The sequence below is a fragment of the Eutrema salsugineum genome, unplaced genomic scaffold, assembly GCF_000478725.1.
Source record: "Eutrema salsugineum unplaced genomic scaffold, Eutsalg1_0 scaffold_1, whole genome shotgun sequence".
Lineage (NCBI taxonomy): Eukaryota > Viridiplantae > Streptophyta > Magnoliopsida > Brassicales > Brassicaceae > Eutrema > Eutrema salsugineum.
This window is the reverse complement of record NW_006256909.1, coordinates 836,448-856,985: the sequence shown is the minus strand read 5'-3', so window position 1 is coordinate 856,985 and position 20,538 is coordinate 836,448. Positions and strand designations below refer to the sequence as shown.

Here is a 20,538-nt window from a genome sequence, read left to right as displayed (position 1 = left end):
ACGTAGTCCCATACTCCATGGTCTGAAAGGGGAAAAAAAGCAAAATATCTCTACTTCTATTAGCTTTAATGTACGGCAATAAATATATTTTTACACAAGGTTGTGGATTTACGTAGTCCATTTTGTGTTACTGTACAATTTGAATAGATTCGATGGAATATTATGGGTCTACTCAATCTATTGGGTCTTCAAATATTGATAATAGGCCCACGATAGGCTTTCTTCGACCTGGTTTTCTAATCAATCATGGGTTATGCGTTGTATGCCAAAAATGAAAACAGAATAGGGTTGATAAACATAATATACTTGATTGATGTACTTCTATTTAAATGAAAATTAGCTCGTTTCCTTAAACAGTAATCTATTTTCCGTGAACTGATAAGTCTAATGGTTAATCCCCTAATAATCACACGCCCAACCTTGACTCGAACCCTCTTATAAGCGATTAAATAATGGTCTTAGAAATCACACAACTAGTAGAATTAATGACGTAAAAATATATTTAATTATTATGCAGACTTACCGGCTAAAATTATAATTGTTGTTGCAGTCAAATAAGCAGCTCACGACAAATGTGCATTAATGATGTACTCGATACAAATAACCTTAATTATAATAAAAAAACACTTTACAATATTTTGAAACATGGATTTTGTAACATACACAAATATTTGAACTGTTACGTTGTTAAGAATTATTAGTAGTTGTTGTTATAAAAGTGCATTGTTTCAAAAATTGACTTGAATTAAAGGAAAAATGTTTAACAGCGGTTAACTGCACTTAGCAATTGAGAATATTATTGTTTTAATCATTGGAAAAAAAATCGGGAAGAGTGAGCAAAACGTGTTGACACAGTTTCTATGTTATTATTATTATTATTATTAAAGCAATATATATATATACAGTATTACTTTTGGTTAGAAGAATACGAAAAGGCAAGGAGGCACGGTATTGGTCGGTCAGGTGAGGTGGGTCCTTTCTACTGCTCCAATCAGTCTATTACCACAAGAAACCGCAGAAACCAGAACTCAAAAAGCAAGCAACTCAGTTAAAATAAAATTAAAACAATTACTATTATGAAAAACAAAACACCTGTGGAGAGAAAATTCTAATAGATAAATTACTTTTGTGAAAAAAAAAAAATCGAAACAGCTGTGATGGAACGTCAGTTCCTGCTAAAATCCTTTAACCTTTTTATTGTGTTTACAGAAAAGTAAAATAAACTTTACTTTTACTTCCTCTTAATTTCTTATGAAGAGTTTATTTATATTTATTTATTTATTTTCCTCTCTTTTTTTTTTTGGGTATTGTATTGTCTCTTTAGAATAATCTTAATCTAATTTGCCGTCTTCAAAACTTTAATTTCATGTTTGGTTCTTTTATGTATTTTTTTTTTTGGGCTTAAGTTGTTATCATTCCAACTGTTCTTTTTGTTTTAGATGTAATTATATTTATCTTTCTCTTTTGTACCTACGTAATTTCTTTTTCACCTGATTTTTGTTTTATTTGACACTTGTGGATATACATATCAAACCATACATACACAATTAATAGAATCTGACTCCCGTTTTTTTTATAACTATTATCATGGAGGTCCCAGCATGTTTTGTATTTATCTTCTTTAAATACTGACTCTCTAATACATATATCTTTGATGATGTGATGATACAAAAAAGTATACAATAATATTCATATAAAATATGATATATATTATGTCAAGTCATATATAACTCTTACGTGCATATATATCCGTGCGTGTAGTATAGTTTAGGAAATTTTTATTTGCCCTTCAAAGGGTAGACACGTTCCTTTCTCTTCTCTACTTTACATAAAACCTCCTTCCTCTACACACCAGTACGCAGAGAGATAGAGAGAGAAGAGAGAAGAGAGAAGAAAGAGAAAGTCTAATTGTTTCTCCTGTAAACTGCAAGCCGATCCTGTGTCTGAAAATGGTGTTGTGCAGCAAAATGTCAAGCTATCTTCTGATTTTGCTGATTCTTAGTTCGACCCATTTCAGTCTAATGGCTCATGGTAAATGGGTCAATGTCACATGACTTCACATTTCCATATTTTCAAACAAAATGTCAAGCTTTCTTCTGATTTTGCTGATTCTTAATTCTTCTTTCATTTTATTATGACATTTTCAGGTAGACCAGAGCCAAACTCGCACAAATCCACCACGAAAGTAAATTTATCAAATCCTCTGTTTTTTTTGTTTTGCTTTCTTTCAATTACATTGATTTTTAAAATGTCACTAATTTGGGACAGATAGGAGATCAAGATCAGAAGATGATGATGAGAGGCTTAATTGGATCAAGACCACCAAGATGTGAGAGAGTTAGATGTCGTTCTTGTGGTCACTGTGAAGCCATTCAAGTTCCTACAAATCCTCAAACAAAGCTTCACTCTCCCTCTTCTTCCTCGTCGTTCTCCTCTGAGATAATTAATCTTGATTACAGTAGAGGAGACGACAGTACTAATTATAAACCCATGAGCTGGAAATGCAAATGTGGTAACTCTATCTATAACCCTTGAAGAAATTTCTCATATTTTTTCCACATTTTTTCTTTTTTCTTTTTTTGGGTTCGAATTCTAAAACCTCTGTGTACATATATATGTTTTTAGTTGTAATCTTCAGAGATTCTGATCATTCTCCGTTATATTGATTCTGATGATGTTGTTTACTATAGTGTAGTTAACCAAAAAAAACAGAGTTTGAATAAAAAATTTGTGTTATCCAAAATGATTTGTTTTTCTTTTTAGATAATTATTGTGGATTTTTGTTTTACATATAGTGAAAGTAAAATCTTTTAAAAATCGAGAAGTGATATTTTAGTAGAAGAACACGCATCGTAAACAGAACGCACGGAAACCTATTTTCAAGACGATTCTGACAAATACCAATTTTATGGATGAAAGTTACATCACACACGTACGTATGCATCTATATATAAAATATATACATGTAACAGATATGTATATACTTATATATTTATGCATATAAGATTTATGTATGGAATATTGTTGGTTTGATATACGTTTGAAACACATTTATCCATAGATGATGTATAAAAAAAAATTCCATTCAAATAATCAGCCGTTTTGCTGTCGTTTCGTGAAACGTCGCCGTTTAAAGATTATGTCATTCGCATTGGATTTGGTGACCTCTGGTGATTTTCTGTGTCCTACTACTTTGTTTGAGTTGAGTTGAGTTCGGATTTAATACTAACTATTCGATTTTTTTTGCTAAAATATAGCATCTACATTACCAAAATGATAGTCATTATATCTACTTTAAGTCAGTGATCAATTTCTACTTATAGCATTTCCTTTCGTTCTCGTCAGATTTAGCATTTGGAATATATGTATAAACTTGTTGAAATGAAAATGAGATTGGACAAAGCCTATTATTCATCAAGAACATTGAAGAGTGTGATATGATGGGATTGATCATATGGAAAGAGGAAGGGAAGTGACAAAATAAAAGAGAGAAGATGTGTGTTTGTGTCTGTGGGGTTTACTAATTTCACAAATCAAGCAAAGCAAACAGTCTTGATTCTCTCTACTGTTTTCCTTTTGAATGACTTCACTCCCTCCATTTTTTTGTTTTCATTTCATTTATTATTTAATAGTGCATCTCAATAGTTGAATAATAAAAAAAATATATTTGGAATTCGGTGGAGACTCAAGTGTCAATCAAAGTCAGTAAACTGCCACAATGCTGCTACGTACTGATTTAACTAATCTTCTCCACGACAACGCCGCTCCAAATATTTTATACAATATCTTCAAAATGATTCAACATATATTCAACTTACATAATTTTTTTTGGTTAAATATAAATTATCCAAATATGGGCATATCGTCCTAAACCCGATGGAGAACACATTATCCAACGACGCTCAAAATAATGAATCTTATTCCAATAGCTCAGTTAATTTGCAATATGCTATGAACGCTAATAGTTAAAATGAGTTATTGTCGTAAATTCATCTTTTTTTTTGTTTCATTTTGTAGGTTTTTTAGCGAGAATATTTTACAATCGTTAATCCTTCACTAAAACTTCTTGATAACGTGGATATATAGTTTTAATGTTTTCTGTCACTGTAATATATATTTTTTTGACATCCACTATAATATTTTGTTTTGTAATATCTATATATGTGTGCCGACAGATCTCAAAACGTAACCTCACTATAAAAAGAATTATAAGTTTGAGAAAATTCATTTTGTTCATCGACGATTGATTGCACATTGTCGCACGATCGATAAAACCATTAAAAGCAAAGTGACAAAATGAAAAAGACTCGAAAGAAGAGAGACAGAGAAAGAAAGAAAAATGAGAGTTCCAAAACAAAAAATACGTTGGCCATTCCGATCGCTTTTTGTTTTTGCTTTTCACCATTTGGTTAACTGTTTTCGATCTCTTCTCTGTTGCATCATTTCCTTGGAACTATGGATATGCAATTAAAAATATGTATCGACAAAAGAAAGGAAAAAAGTCTTAGAAATTGATTATATAGCCATTGGAGAGAAAATCGTTAAAGCACAGAGTTGACAAGGTACGGTCACGTGGAGGAATTTTGGACATATCCATAATTCACTTTCTCTGTTTCAATGATCTATTTTAACGTCCATTGCTCCATACCTCATTCATTGTTCTTGTACGACACAGGCTTTCGTTCATCATAATATATGAGATGGCTAATGCCTCCACGTGAGATAGGCCGTATACGAGATGGTGAATATATTTCTTATTTCATTACTTTAAAGCATTTGATTAATCGTCAACCATATCACATCATTTCATAAAGTGTGACACATTTTTTAATCTAACGGGTTTTACTAACGATCACCCTAAATCCGGATTATAATTTAGTTCTTTTACAATATATAGTTTAAATATTGACATTTGTATAATTATGTCAATATTATTTATATGTGTATATATATTTTGAATATTGACATTTGTATAATTATGTCAATATTATTTATATAATGGATACCCTCGACAAGCAAACAAAATAAATAATGCAGAAAATAGTTATTTATAAAGAGTTGAAGACGAATACAGGGAAAAGGTGGAAGAGATTCCAATGGTCCAATATAGATTTTGGCCTTTAATCTTAATAAGAATATGTACACACAATGGCAAACACGTCTCAAATGTTTTTTTTTTGTCCACATCTCAAATGTATAAAGGTACTTTTTATGTATCGTAAACTAATGTATATTTTCTATAGTTAACAAAAAGAAAGAAAGATGATGTATTTTATAATCATATACTGTATTCTATAATTATATACATATATTGCTGATCAATCATTTATTTTTAATACGCTACCAATTATTTACATTAATTCCCGAGTTTACCTTATCGGTCGATACTTTTTTGCAAGAACTTTACTAGTAAATACACCAGTGGTTAGTATATGCGCATACCATGACAAGACTTCGAATTTATAGTTTTTCGAATTTATTGTATAGCCCCCACCATGACATTTGTACCACTCCCATCACATCATAGTTCAACTAATGAGAAATGTACAACAATATGATCATTTTAGAGTGGTCTATCTTCTGCTAATGTTATATATGTATATGAAAAGTACGTACATGGCATAAAGCTTACATGGGTTTCGAATTTTGAAAAAGAAGCTATGATGGGTTCTTAGATTGGTTGACAAAAAAACCTTATATAGATGGAGGCATGGAGCATGCTCAAGTACTTTCACTAAAATGAAAAATCATTAAGACTATGTATAAGAAATATTGCATACATATTATATATATATTACATAATTTGGGTTAAAATTATATATGTAGGTTTCTATATATTTAATGCTTTGCACCTAATTAGTCCATTCAAACAAATCATCATTTTTAAAAAATAACGAATCAGCAATGTGTTTTAGAATAATATTTTGTTTAAACGGGAAAAAATAATAATGTATTTGTAAAGAAATGAATAAAACTGTACATTTGCGTCGGTGGCGGAATTAGGTCATTGTTAGGGCACTTTCATGGGGACCATTTAGCCTTGACGAAGAAGACTCATTTGCACAGAAGCGTCAATACGAGCTGAAACTTGCAGTGCAATCCGGTCTGGTCCTGTATTAATTCGACGTACGGGTTTAGGGTTACAGTAGTTTCTAATCTATCTATTAAATACTCAAATGTGGTAGATGGCTAATTCTTCAGGTATATCACGAGTTAATTGAGATCTTTCAGATTAACCCGTCAAAAACTTCGAATTAGACGAGTTTGACAAAATTTCAAGAACCGGCCAGGTTGACCCAGCATACAAAGCGTCAATTCCGTGACAAGGTAGACCGGGCTATAAACTTTACATCTTACAAAGATAGATCCTTAATTACCAAAATAATCAAAAAAATTTAAGTGTAGAAAATTCAACTTATAACATCTCCAACATGCAAAAAAAATAACATCTCCAACATGCAAAAACTTGATTCCATCTCGGTTTGTTTTCACGATTATGAATTTTAACAGTCAAGAGTTTCCTTGATTGGCAAGAGAAACGAGAACATGTTGCTAAATTAACTAGAAATCATTATGTCAAATTTTGATCTGATTGGCAAGAGAAATGAGGCTGCCCTTAGCTCCAAATCTGCAAGTGAATGTATTATGAAGTCAACGGAGAGAGGAAGAAATAAACTTGAAGAACGACGTCGTATTGAAGTCAGTGAAGAGATGAAGACTTAAGCAACGACGTCGTACTGAGGTCAGCGGGAAACAAAGAAACTTTTAGGACCGACGTCGTTTTGAAGTCAGCTGCTGGGTTACTTTCTTCTCCCAAGTGGAATATTTTCTTCTTAATTTGCATTTAATTTTCCTTTGGGATGTATGCAATTTGATTGTAATTTATGGGAAGCACGAATTTTGTGACATTTCTTACGGGAACTCTGCACTCTCTCCATCTCTTTCCCTAGATCCAAAGAACGTTTACTCACTCTGCGTTCACACTTCCCTTCTTTGATCTTCTCGCTTTCTTCGTCGAGGTGTTCTCAGAAAGAATTGGAAGTTGTATCTCAGTGATCAAACTGCTGAGATTGTTCCAGGTAAATTTTTAATTTTTTTTTCTCGATTTCTCCGCCGTTTCGTTCATAGTTTTAGTGATGGTGATTTGAAACTGGGTATTTGATTGAATCTGTTGGGTACTTGGCTCAATGGTTATGCATTATGTTTGGATTCTTTACTATGAATAATTTTACTGAGTTCGATTTCTCCAACTATTGGGTTTTCGATTCCTTCTTGATTCAAAACTTTTCCTCAATCCAATCAAAGAGTGATCTCACTTCTAATGCCGAAATTGGTAGCTGCTCTAGATTTTCATTGATGAGATATTGGTTGGGTAATTCGAAGTAGGTTTGCTTTGGAAGTGAAGATACAAGAATGGTGAGATCATCGCCACGAAGAGGGCAGAGATCAAAAGGAGTCTTGAAGGTGAAACACTGTGTTCAGCTGACGCTGTTGCTTGGTGTTGGGATATGGCTGATTTATCAAATGAAGCATTCACATGAGAAGAAAGCTGTGTTTGAGGAGGGTTCAAAGATCGCTGTTGAGGATAAAGTGGTGAAGCTTGGAAGGAAAGATCTTAATCCGCGTGTTGAGCAGTCTACGAACCTGAAAGATGATGTGGAAGGTGAAGGGAGCAAGAAGGAGGAGAGTTTTAATGGAGGAGGCTCAGGTACTGGTGATAAGTTTGGTAAGGAGGCTGGAGATGAGAGTGTAGACAGGGAGGAGGAAAGAGGCGAGGAGAGATCGACTCAAGGGGATAGTGAGAAGGAAACCGAAGGTACAGGGAATGAAGAAAACATCGAGGATTCAAACAATGAAGAAAGCGTGAAGATGATTGAAGAGAGTGAAGTTGGAAACGAGACGAGTAATGAAGAAGCTAGAGAGAAGAATTACAAGGGAGATGATGCGTCCAGCGAGGTAGTCCATGAGACGGAAGAGAAGAGTGTGGAAAGTGAGGAAGAAAGTAAATCCAACGGCACTGAGAATGTTAGTTTCCATGAAGACGAGTCAGGTCCCAAGGATTCTGTTATTAAGAAAGTATCTTCAAACACAACTGAGGACAATGGGGAGACTCGTAGTGATGATGGTGGGGAACATGAGAGAAAGAATGAGTCAGATTCAAAGACAGAAACAGAGGAGAACACTAGCTCATCTCTAGGTAAGGAGTCTGATGAAACAAAAACTGAGAGTGAGAGTGAGAGTGTGGTGTTGGAGAAAGGGTTCTCTGATTCTAATGGTGAATTGCCTGAGAGTAACCAGTCAACTTCCAATGCAACTGAAACTACAGAATCAACTGAAAAGACCAGCGATGGAGATGAGACCGGGAAATCCACCGGTTATCAAGAAACGAAAAACGAAGAAGACGAGAAGGAAAAGTTACAGTCTTCTGGACTCTCATCTGAAGAGGAAAGTCAAAACAAAGAGTCCGAGAAAAAGGAAAAAGAAGAGTCTTCGTCCCAAGAAAAAAGTAAAGAGGAAGAACCTTCGAAAAAGGAGAAAGAAGAGTCCTCATCCCAAGAGGAAGAATCTGAGAAAAAGGAGAAAGAAGAGTCTGAGAATGAAAACAAAGAAACTGATAAAAATGAGAAAGTAGAGTCTTCGTCCCAAGAGGAGCATGAGAGCAAAGAAACCGAGAAAAGGGAGAAAGAAAAGTCCTCAGAATCTCAGCAAAAGCAAAACGCCAACAGTGAAAAGAACATTGAACAGGTGGTACCTACTGATTCTTCAAACACACAGGAGAAGAGCGAGGAACCAAAAACTGACGAAAGCAAGAGTGTATCTGGCAACGGGCAAATCAAATCAGATTCTGATATAAAGGAAACAGAGGATGACACTTCAAAAACAGAGTCGGAGAAAGTGGAAAACAACAAAAGTGGTGAAACAGAGAAGACGCAGAACGATCAAGAACATACCAAGTCCACTTCAGATAATAATGTTCCTCAGGATGTTAAGGATGTTCGAAGTGATCTGGACTCTCTTCCCAAGTCCAGTAATGGTTTAACTAACGACAAAGTCGCTGCTGAGTGATGTTCTTAACAAAAAATCGTCATGTACTGTATGCATATTCTATACTTATCATATCACGGGAATTAATTCCCAACTAGTAATACTGAGTTTTGAAACAAATGAATACATAACATACTCTCTTGTTCTGTCTCATTGTCTTACTATTATGAAGAAAGAATGCTTTTTTTTTTTATTGAGATTGAATCAAGAGATTTGAGGAAACATAGCTTTGATAACAACAAAACCAAGTCTTATTCTTATTTCCCAACAACTGAAAAGAGAGTGGAGTAGCAAATAGTTGACAAAGTTAAACAATCTTATTTCCCAACAAATGAAAGGAGATTGGAACAGCAAATAGTTGACAAAGTAAAAACAAAGACGATAGGCATTTAGCCATTCAAATGAGCCAAGAAGAAATTATTCTAAAGACGCAGGATTCAGTGCCCTTCGTTGTGCTTCACCTCAAACAGACCGTCTGGACCTGAGAACAGCAAAGTAGAATAAGTCACTTCAGAAACGAGGTGTGGAAAACGACCTCTAAAGGTTTTTATGAGAACCCATGATAAAAGATGCATTTTTGTTTGTCTAAACAGTATCATCTAAGCTGCAGAACACGAAATGCAAAACAGTAATACGAAAGATCGAAAAATGGGATAGGGATACATACCCCAAGGAAACTCCTTGTTGCGGATGTGCATATACGGATAGGCCTGTAAGAAGGAAACAAATGGAAAAATATAATGTTCAAGAAAGCTCGAGGCCAAAGCAGAATGAATGAGATAAGATAAGCTATATCAGAAAAGGCCAAAACGGCAGCTTTAGTAACAACTTCATCATTTGCAGTTTTACTGAAATCAAAGATGAAATTGTTATAAGAGAAGCATACAGGAGGGTCCTCGCCGTGATGATGGCCCTTGGATAAAACATAGACGGCTAGAGCAGTGCAACTAGCAATACCCAGATAAGTTATCTTCTCCCACTTGGCAGCTTCGTCTGTACAAAATTCAAAACACTTAGATGAATCAATACTGGCAATGGTGTACCAGGAAATAAAAATGACTCTTTCCTTTCAACATGGAACTACGCACAGAAATGTTGGAGATTTGATCCGAGAAAACGCTCCAGATCATCGGAAAAGATAAACTTGATTGAGTTTTAAAGGAAAGGAAATCAAATTATTATTTGAATAATCAATCTGCCGAATCAATTCAGAATTAACGAGTTAGGTATCTGAAACATGAGATTTGGTTTCAAAATTTTGAATCCGTGGGGAATCATATTGAATCTTAATATCAATTCAAAACTGAAGAATCAACAACAAATCAGACACAGATTAAGAGCTGAGACGAATCCAGAAAAATAATCGGGAACACCTCGAAACAGAAAACCTAGATCGTATTGAAAATGAGGGAAAAAAGAGAGAGGAGACGATTTACAAGCATCGTCGTGGCCGGCAGAAGAGGAAAAGCTTCGCTTATGAGCGACGGATGTCCTCGGAGCTGCGCGGATCGTTGCTCGGGAAAGAGCGGAACGTACAATCGCCGTCGCCATTCTCCGGAATCTTCTTCGTGGCGGTCTCTCTCTCTCTCGATCGAAGTGTCTGACTCTCAGGGAAGAGATGTGAACAAAGGTTATGTGACTCACAAATCAGACATCGCTGATTCTTAAGTTCTTAACCCAATATGATATTTTATAAATGGGCCTTAGTTAGTGGGTATTTGAGCCCATCATTGCTTTGATCCTTTCATTTGAAAAAACAAAATTCTTCTGAAAACGAATTTTAAGAAATAGAATAACATAACATAATTTGATGTGATTGTTTTTTTTTTACTTCTCACAAGTTCAAAATTTGTTTCTGAAGAGGAAACTGATCAGCATAAAGCTCAAAATTTTATAGAACCAGAAAGAAAGAAAACAAAGAGAGAACAATCATCATCATCAGTTTTCGGAGTCTTGATTGCCACCACCGCCACCGTCGCCAGAGGCCGCAAAGAAAAGAGCTCCGGCACCAGAACCACCGTGAGAATGTTCGATGACGACATGATCAGATAACTCATCACCAAGCATTTCCCAAACACTGCTATGGAGATAGTTTCTAAAGACCCTGTAATGATCATACAATCCTCCTTCAACTATCACAATGCTCATCTTCTTCTCTAACCTTCCCAGCTTCTTTATCATCCCAACTATTCCTGCTCCCGCCACACGAGCCGCTCGTTCCGCGACTACATCGCATACTTCAACCACGACTTCTCTCGCCGCAAGAGTTGAATCCATGATCTTCACGTTACATTATATATACATACGTACATGTGATGTGAGTGATAAAAGTTCACACAAGAATCAAGATTCAAGATTTTCCCTTTAATTCAAGTAAAAAGACAGTGAAAGTTTCTAACTTATGAAACATACCCCGAAAACTTCCTTGAGCTTTTTGTTTACGATCTCACGATCATCGGATATGTCTTGATGCATCGCAGCCATATCTGGCGACCTGAAACACGCCCAAGAAGCCGCAGTATTGTCCTTCTGATCTATAGTTTCAACATCATAATCTAAAACAATATAGTATAGCTACCATAAAATGTAAGGAATTGTGAGTTTTGGAGGCAATGTATCTCCAAAGAGAGCCGATTCTTCAGACATTCTTAGTAACACTCTTCTCACTATCTCCCCTAAGTATCCTCCAGACACCATCTTCTCAAACACCTTAAAACAGAGGAAACCCAAAATTCTAAAAAAACACAAAACATTGATTAATCATAATTAACTTGATATGTGTTCTTACTCTGCTTCCAGGATTCAAGCTTTCCGCGTCAAGAGCAGCATCAAATTCAGTTACAGGAAGATGACACGATCTAAAGTCTGCCCACTCTGTGCTAATAACCTACAGTCTTACCATGTCAAGTTACTTGATCATATAACTTTATGAAAGCTCTATGATCTTGGATCAATGTGTTCAAAAGTCTCTTTAACATACAATCTCTTGTGCCTGAGGTATGGCTGATTTCAATCTCGAAACCTCATGAGCTTGTTCGATGTAAGCAGCGTTAGTTCCCATACCTAAAGTGACTGCAGCCACAGTGTCTTTGTGATAGTACCTTCCTCCAGCCAACTCTCCAACTGTATCATCCACCTAATCAATTCATTACAGAGTTTCACATCATATCATATCGATTAAACAAAATAACCTAAGAGAATTTGATCGTCTTTAGACCAATTACCAGCGCCGTGTTCATCCGAATTTTCAGACCGTGTCTCTCCAATGATTCATTCATATCATTGACATACTCCTTCAAAACCGTATCATCATCATCATTCGCTAAACTCTTCCTTTGTATTGCCGAGATTGATGAACCAGATCCAATTTGCTGGACAGTGCGTGTCAGCGTAAACCCGAGCTTCTTCACTTCCTCTGTTTCTTTTCCTGGATTCATCCCAAGAAATTTGACTAGCTCCAAGGATATATAATCACACAACTCCTGAAACGCACAAAGACTTCAGCTTCAAGTGACCATAACGTGTAATCCAAGAAACCGTGTGTCTAACAATATACCTTGAAAGAACCGTTTAAAACATCTTCAGGGATCGAAATCTCTTGCTTTTGAACATCGGAGATCGGTTCTTCGTTACCTCCTAATGTCCCACGTAACAGTAGGATTTCCTTGCCTCGCAAGTTAACTCCATAGTGAACACCCTTCTCATCTCTACAGGTATAATTAACACCGTTGATTAAACGGCAATGTAGTACTAGTACCCTCTGAACGAAACAGAGGATCTGAGATTTTAGGTTTTTTTTACCCGGAAGGGAGAGAACCGGCGAATGAAACGAGCATACTGAGGGAACCGCGATTCTCTTCGGCGGCGGCGGAAGCGGCGGCGAGAGAGGTGGTCATCTCGGCGACGAAAGCGTCCGCCACCGCCCAGAGCTTGGACACAGGTGTGGCGCATTCTCTAGCGAATTTCATCAAAATCCTTTGTGTATGTTTCCGCTGCAGCTCCTTCCTCCGCATCCACCGACCAATTATCACAGCAGCTGCAACCGCCGTAGCCGTTGCAGCCGTCACAGCCACCACCACCTCTTTTCTTGTCATTTTCTTTTTGGAGTTTTTTTTTTTTTTCTCGTTTTCCGACCAACACAGTAACCATCCCACGAAGATAAGATGCATTCTCTCTTGTCACCATGTTTTGCGAATCATCATGTTTGAATCATTCAACTCTTTTTTTTTTTTCGGGTAATCAATATGGAAATATTTTTTCTTTGGTTGGATTTGATTTCGGTTTGTATAGTCCGGTTGGAGTTGGCCTTATTGTAATTTTCCTTCCGTTAAAATGCCCGGCCGCTTGATTTGAAGTCAAAATGTAATATCCTTCAATACAATTGAAATAAATCAACCCTAACCAAATAGATTAAGCTTAAATGACTTAATCAAGCATTAAATTTCTAACCCTCGGGGTCCAGATCATTTCCATTTTCAATGGAACGCCACTCGGTTATAACAAAAAATGATATAGATCATAGCAGACATTTTTAATGTGTGTGAAAATAGCTGGTATTAAGTATTTCTATAAACGTAACTGGTATTTATACAGGTATATTTATATTAAGTATTATTAACATATGAGAAAGTATATTTTGAAACCAATTTAGAAAAAAAGAATCAATGGCCAAATCACTTAACTGAAACGAAGATACAAAATAAATTTTAAAAGTTTTATTGAAATGTGAATACATTGTCATAAAAACCAAAACGTCCATATGTTATTCGAGTGGTATGATTTTGAGTTTTTGACCATGCGCTTTAATGTATGGTTTCACATTTAATTATGTTATTACTTATATGATCATTAGGTATAGACTGTATAGTGATGCATAGAGCCGGATTCACATTATACTGAGTCCAACCATTTGGAAAACTCCCACATTTTCAAGTCACTTATTATATTCCGAATATATTCCCCAATTTCCAACGTATTACGTAGTTTTGTTATTATTTCAAAAGGGAATGTGATTGGCTACTTTGGAAGGTCATATATTATAGACCGAGTTGTCATGCTATGTGGATGTCGACTTTTGGACTGTATATAAGCAGATGATAATGTAATTATATTGTGTTTCGTGATTAGTGATTAGGGGGGCCTAACTATAAAATGTTCTGCATTTAAAAGCAACTGGAGTCCCATAAAACATGTGATTATTTCTTATAGTTTCACACCACAACGGTCTACTCCTATTTTTCTGTTTAATTAGTTGGATTCATAGTTACCCAAATTTTAATTTTGCGGCACCAAAACGATAAAAAGTTTACTGACCATTTTGAGTATATCGCCAATTTATTTCAAATCTGATTTAAAAAAAAAATTCTCAAAACTGTTATAATCAGCTGCATAATAAATGCAGAAAATAAAATAACTAATTAGCCTATAATTATAGGAACGCATGTTGACAAAAAGAAAATTGGCTATAAATCTTGGTACCCAAAAATTGCAGCAAACTGGTCACCGGAAAAAAAAATCTGTAGACAACAAAATTTGTCTGTTTTCCGTCATATACTCAAGTTAGATCACCAAATATATCTCCACTTTGTAACTAGATGTTGCGATGATATATATTAGATAATACTTTTTCTATATACATTAGTTGCATTTGTGTATTTGGTAACCAGTTCCACAACAGATCAAGCCCATCTTGTGAGTGTTGGGGTCAACACAAATTCTAGTGAGAAGGAAAGAAGAAAAGGCGTTGAGATATATGAGAATCGATCAACCAATAAAACAAATTAGTTCAAATGTACAAATAAACTTCGTTAATATTCTCTACTAGTGCAACCAATTGATGCTGTAAATGGAAGATTTTATTCTTGGATCATCACAAATTGGTTGGAAGGTTTTAGTTTTAGATCGACAAAAGTAAACACTAGAACATAATCTATATACACATATTTACATATATATTGTAGTATAAATGATGTCATGGTTACCGCTTGGTAGTGCGATCTGGAACAAGATATGCCGTCCAAGAAAATCAAATACCAATCAGGACAAATCTCGTGGCGCGTCATGTTCTAGTTTAATTAATTTTGCTTATCATATAATTATAAATTTACTTATATAATAAGATTGGTAAGAGTACATCGTCATTATGTTGAGCCACTCTTTCCACTTTCGGATTATATCACTGTTGAGTGTTGATATAAAAACATTTGCTACTCCAAATCATTGCAGTTGACAAACAGAATATTTTTATTTTGTTAGAAATGTTAAAACCAAATACTATGTTTACAGTAAATAAAAAAAAATCTTTCCATTTGATTATATATAGTTTGGCTACATGACTAAATATAGTATATACATACAGTTTTATACATTACCGTTGGATTATTTGGACCCAAGAAAGCAGCGTTATACTGTACTTGGTTTCACATTAATTTGACCTCGATCAATGATACTGTAACCAAAAATATAGCACTAAAATGGAATATATCGCACGTTTTTAAATTCCATTATATATGTATTTAACAATTTATTAACCCGGTTCTTACGGAATTTGCCCCTTAATTATTTCCTTATCTCTTTTTTGTTAAAGAATTATTTCCTTATCTCTTTATTCCTTTTTTTTTACTTTTTCTTCCGAAATAAATTAATAATTTTCATCCAAAGTTGAGAGAAAATTGAATCAAAATAGTTGTTTTAAATTTTTAATCGAAGTACGACCACGATCTAATAACATTCATAAGTTTACCAAGAATTGACATCATTTCATCTGAGATCGAACCTTCTTCCTTATCATGAGGATAACTGCGTAGATTAAAACAAACAAAGTTCCTATCTGCTTGAGTAGTCTCTATTATGAACGTTAAAAATGATTAAACCCTTTCTCAAAAAAAAAGCGATAAAAAAATGGTTGTGTTGGTCTCAAGTGAGAGAGAGTTATCACAAATGACGAACGGAAAAAAATAAATAAATAGGTGAGCTGTCACGTCAAGGATGGATCAAACGTTTGGGTTTTGACAGCGACCCAGAGTCCGTGATACACGTGAAGGATACAGTAAAAAAATTAATGTTTTGAATCATACAAACTATAAAGAGTTATGTATTCTAAAATGATTTGTAGGAAGAATTTCTTAAATTTTCAGAACTCTGTCTGATTTTTTTTTTTCATTTTAAGTTGTGGTATGTCTGGAACACAGTACTAATAGTTTAAGATATTACTATAACACAAAAATGTAACGGCAAAACAAAAATAACACAAAGAATGTCTTTTATTATTTCCAAAGCAAATTCATATGTTTGTCGAATTGAACTTAAACTCTAGAAAGTTCAGGATAATTTATGTCCATCAAATAATGGATTTTCACAGACGGCTCAATCAATCATCGAAGTGTACGATGTTACTAATGTTACTAGGATTAATTTTACGGAAAGTTTATGAAGATGTGTGTTTAGATGGTTTATTAATTAGTTAAAAAAAAGAAAGGAATTGAGATTTTATAATCCGCCAAGAGCTCAACTAATCGATCGATTATCCACTTTCCTAATTTACGATGTGTCCTATGATGATCATCCTCTTCTTTCCTATTATGGAAAGAAATTCTTGATCGTCCTTTCGCATTTCTTAACTTTTTTTGTTTTGCTTGATTTTCCAGTTGTAGTTACACCCTCTTTTATTAAAAAATTAATAATTTTTTGGTTTAACTTAAAATCAATTAGTAATGACTGACTAATATTCTGCTTCGATATATGTAAGATTTTCAAAATCAACAAATTTTCACATGTTCGTTGCTAATAATAACAAAGAAGCGTTTTAGTTTGCTTTGGGTTTTTAGATATGGAAAATTAGTGCAAATATTGGCTGTGAATGAGATACGCATTTCCAAAAAAAAAAATTTGGCTGTAGATGTTTAAATTTTTTTGAAAAGCTGGTCGATTAAATTTAAAATTCTCTAGAAAACTGTAAAGCAGATATATTAACTATTAAGAATTAAACAAAATGACTAATATTATTTTCCTCAGGTAAATTACGAATATTATTATTTTGAAACAATGGATGTAGATAGCTACTTCATCCATATCCCAGTTGACTTGAACAAATATTGTCTCGTAATACTTTTTTTTCTCTCTTTAAGATAACTTCCTAATGTTTTTCCCCCTAACGCTATAAAAGATAACTTTCTCTTTTGTATATTTCAAGATTGCTGAATCGTCCGAAAAAACACACTAACACAAACTTGAGTAATTGGTAAGTTAAAAAACATGCAAAAGAGTAAAATCAACATTGACTAGCAACTACCAAAATAAAAGTGCTTTACATTATTACAAATTCATATATCAAAATATAAAAAAGGGGAGAAAAAAAGGAAGCCAGATAGAGGCGGAAAAATTCCAACCCAAAACCATGAAGCTGTCCTATGATCGATACGTATGAGGGGAGTGATTCTTCACATTCAATCTTGCGCATAGATAACAAATGAAGAAAGTCTCCAATCAAACTTATCAATAAAGAAAAACATTCTTCATGGCAAAAACCACTTATGATCCTTCAGAGAAATCGTCAATAAGCATGAGATTTAAAACAATCACATGAACTTCGATAAATCAGACCTCAAGCTCTTTACAACATCAATGAGTGTCATGTCGAAATCACTCTCCTTCTGCAAATAAACATTAAGCGATCTTACTTACTCTATAATTAAGAACAAGTTCTTCCTATACATATGTGTGTGCATACCTTAGCTATAATGGTGATATCAAGAGTTGGTCCAAAGGGAAAAACACTTGAGTTAGTTATTGAGAAACGAAATTTCTCAATCGCGGCCATAATCTTGGTAATATGACCATTATGCCTCTCGCAAAGGATCTTGATTAGAACATCTTTATCCGAGAATCTTACTTCGATCTCTGGAAGTTCCAAGCCCGAGGAGCCGTCTTCACAGCAAGAAGACGAAGCTGTTAGATTACTATCGTCCAAAATCAGCTTAGACTTCTTCACAAGAACCATTGATTCCAATCTTCTTTCCTTCTTCTGTTCCTCAAACTCTCCCACTCGTTCTTGTAGATACTTTATATGCTTTAATGCATCTCCCAACACAGAGGCCTTGTCCATCTATACACACGAGTAAAACAAACAAAAATCAACAGAAATGTTCTTTTTGGATAAATTGAGAAGGGATATTTGTTGTGGTATATTTACCTTTTTCAGGCCGGGAACTAGAGCGGAAAGAGCAACAAATCTTTGAGTAAGCTTCTCTCTGCGTTTTCTTTCGGCGATTATGTGATCTTGAGCATTGGATTGGCTTCTATAGAAAGGTTGAGCCCTCTTGGTCCCTTTACGATTAATCGACTCATTCAGCCGCTGTGGTGGCACTTCAGCCTCTACTTTGGGGCTAAATATTGACTTTAGATATGTGGAAGAGTACTCATCCACAACATTTGGAGAAGCATTTCCGAAAGAGAGAATTCTTGAGGAAGGCTGATGATGAAGATGAGGAGAAGAAGAAGGTAGTGGTGGTGGCATTTTTGGTAATATGTAAGTTGTCTTGAGGATCTTTGACGATTTCATTTCGATCAAATCATCATAAGAAGGATCATTTGTGGTGGTCTCAAGATCTGAGAAATAGTGTGGAAGAGTGTATTGAGCTTCATGGACCTCTCCCATTATTGAGTTCATGTGATAACTTTCTTCTACTTCCTATATCATCACACACACACACACACAAAAACAAAGAAAGAGAAAGGTAGTATCAAATGACAACATACAATACTAATTGAGATCAAAATATATGCGTGTGTAGACCTGCTCAGAAAACCCGCTTACACTCATTGTTTTTGCTTCTTCTAGGAATCAAGATCTGGAAATGGCAAAATACAGCAATAAGATTCAAGATCTGGAAATGGCAAAGTACAGCAATAAGAACGTTAATGATTACCAAAAAAAAATCTGAGTAAACAAGTAGATCTTTGGGTTGTTCAAATACATGATTTGACATTTAAAAATCCAAGATCAAGAAACATTAACAAGTGGTGTCATTTACTATTCTTGAATAGTAAAGAAACGAGCGAGATATTAGTTGATGTAGCCCTAGAAAACTGGAAAAGGTTATATCAAAAAGAAACAAAATGGAGAATGTTGAAATTGAAATTGATATTGAAATTGAAAGTCACCTTCTTCTTGGAAGTGGAAAGAGAGAAAGAGAGAGAAAGAATTAGAGAGAGAGAGAGAGATATTGAGATTTGTGTGAGAATGCAAATATGTACAGGCACACGAATATGGACTAATTTGCACGTGTGAAAGGCAGTAATTCTACTATATAAAAGATAGCCCCTCATTAATATTCCATTCCTCCCATTTTTCGGGTGTCAAAAAGAAAAACTAGGTGTGAATGGTAAACATGAAAATAAATAAGTGGAAATAAAGTAAAGATATAGAGAGGAAAAAAAAATGAGAGTAAAAGAGAGGAAAGTAAATAAATTTAAAATATTTGACTTGTTTATTTTTTTTGTTTTGCTCCTTCCATCTCATAAAGTAAAAAAATGAGAGTAAAAGAGAGGAGTAAAAGTTTTTCTTTTTGTAAAGAAAATACAAAAACTTTAGAGTAAAGTGGAGTAAATTTTTTTTCTTCTTTTTTCACCTGATTGGAAACAAAGTAGAGTACATGAGAGTAAAACATATTTTACTCCATCACATTCACGCTAACTCAACCAAACGATCAGACCCCCCTAATCGCAGATAATATCATAATACATATACGACCTTTTTTTCAAGATTCAAATATTACCTATATCACCCTCAACAACAAAGGTATCAAATATCATTTAATAGTGATATACACAATGGGTATTTTGTTTCAGCTATTGCAACTATTTAGGAACATGAACGATATTTGTCGTGTTAAAAAATATATGAAATACACAAATTAAATTAACTAATGAGTAACCAAAAAATAAGAAAAATATACATCGAAGATCTAACCAATGCAACCTCCTCAATTTATAAATATTAAATAAAAGCAACTACATTTTATCTAAGAGAATGAACCTACCCAAAAAAAGGGAAGTCATTAGAGCCTTCGTGATTAATTTTCAAACATTTCTTATTATAAGAGAAAGTAGACAGAAGAGGACCAATAAACACAACATTATCCCAAAGCTAATGGTGGGTCCTATTGAAAATACTATACAAGCCAGTATTTATTAATTTCTCCCATTGTTGTGTAAAACTAAATGTGGCACCAACCAAAGATCCCATATGATTTCATGGCATTTTTAATGGTATTGGTTAGGCTATTGTTACACTATATAAAAATTCCATTAATGTTTTTCAAATAAAAAGTGAGAGGAATATTTTTGAATAATTAAGGGTGTAACAGGTCATTATCTAAAGAAATATGTTAAATAAATGGAATAAATGAGACTGAAATATGGGATAACGAATGAAGTTGGATAAATCTTTGAAGTAAATAGTTGTAAACTTGTAATAGCAATAGAGACGGACAC

At 34.3% G+C, this 20,538-nt stretch overlaps 5 protein-coding genes across 7 annotated transcripts; 2 read left to right on the top strand and 3 right to left on the bottom strand.

Annotated features, from left to right (window-relative positions):
- Positions 1–1,881: 1,881 nt before the first annotated feature.
- On the top strand, positions 1,882–2,652 carry LOC18030097 (EPIDERMAL PATTERNING FACTOR-like protein 2). The gene is made up of 3 exons (XM_006411787.2): positions 1,882–2,031; positions 2,148–2,185; positions 2,269–2,652. Exons 1-3 carry the CDS (start codon positions 1,950–1,952, stop codon positions 2,533–2,535), a joined length of 387 nt encoding a protein of 128 aa, XP_006411850.1. The 5' UTR covers positions 1,882–1,949; the 3' UTR covers positions 2,536–2,652.
- A 4,219-nt stretch (positions 2,653–6,871) lies between these two features.
- LOC18030096 (dentin sialophosphoprotein) lies at positions 6,872–9,067 on the top strand. 2 transcript variants are annotated; one of them, XM_006411786.2, is made up of 2 exons: positions 6,872–7,079; positions 7,387–9,067. In XM_006411786.2, exon 2 carries the CDS (start codon positions 7,414–7,416, stop codon positions 9,064–9,066), a length of 1,653 nt encoding a protein of 550 aa, XP_006411849.1. In that variant the 5' UTR covers positions 6,872–7,079; positions 7,387–7,413; the 3' UTR covers position 9,067. The 2 variants fall into 2 exon arrangements, with proteins under 2 accessions (XP_006411849.1, XP_006411848.1); XM_006411785.2 differs by having other exon boundaries at positions 7,384–9,067.
- A 190-nt stretch (positions 9,068–9,257) lies between these two features.
- Positions 9,258–10,701, bottom strand: LOC18030095 (cytochrome c oxidase subunit 6a, mitochondrial). Of its 2 annotated transcripts, XM_006411784.2 has the most exons (4): positions 10,482–10,701; positions 9,932–10,038; positions 9,713–9,755; positions 9,258–9,526 (listed from the first exon to the last, which is right to left on the bottom strand). In XM_006411784.2, the coding sequence occupies exons 1-4, from the start codon at positions 10,594–10,596 to the stop codon at positions 9,483–9,485; spliced, it is 309 nt and encodes a 102-aa protein (XP_006411847.1). In that variant the 5' UTR covers positions 10,597–10,701; the 3' UTR covers positions 9,258–9,482. The 2 variants fall into 2 exon arrangements, with proteins under 2 accessions (XP_006411847.1, XP_024004578.1); XM_024148810.1 differs by having other exon boundaries at positions 9,462–9,526; positions 9,713–10,038; positions 10,482–10,695.
- Positions 10,702–10,983: 282 nt separating this feature from the next.
- On the bottom strand, positions 10,984–13,139 carry LOC18030094 (probable hexokinase-like 2 protein). Its single transcript, XM_006411783.1, has 8 exons — positions 12,847–13,139; positions 12,602–12,752; positions 12,270–12,527; positions 12,026–12,181; positions 11,834–11,932; positions 11,624–11,754; positions 11,458–11,539; positions 10,984–11,325 (listed from the first exon to the last, which is right to left on the bottom strand). The coding sequence occupies exons 1-8, from the start codon at positions 13,137–13,139 to the stop codon at positions 10,984–10,986; spliced, it is 1,512 nt and encodes a 503-aa protein (XP_006411846.1).
- A 4,312-nt stretch (positions 13,140–17,451) lies between these two features.
- Positions 17,452–18,712, bottom strand: LOC18030093 (transcription factor bHLH25). Its single transcript, XM_024149913.1, has 3 exons — positions 18,236–18,712; positions 17,774–18,148; positions 17,452–17,696 (listed from the first exon to the last, which is right to left on the bottom strand). Exons 1-3 carry the CDS (start codon positions 18,710–18,712, stop codon positions 17,622–17,624), a joined length of 927 nt encoding a protein of 308 aa, XP_024005681.1. The 3' UTR covers positions 17,452–17,621.
- Between the last annotated feature and the right edge of the window lie 1,826 nt (positions 18,713–20,538).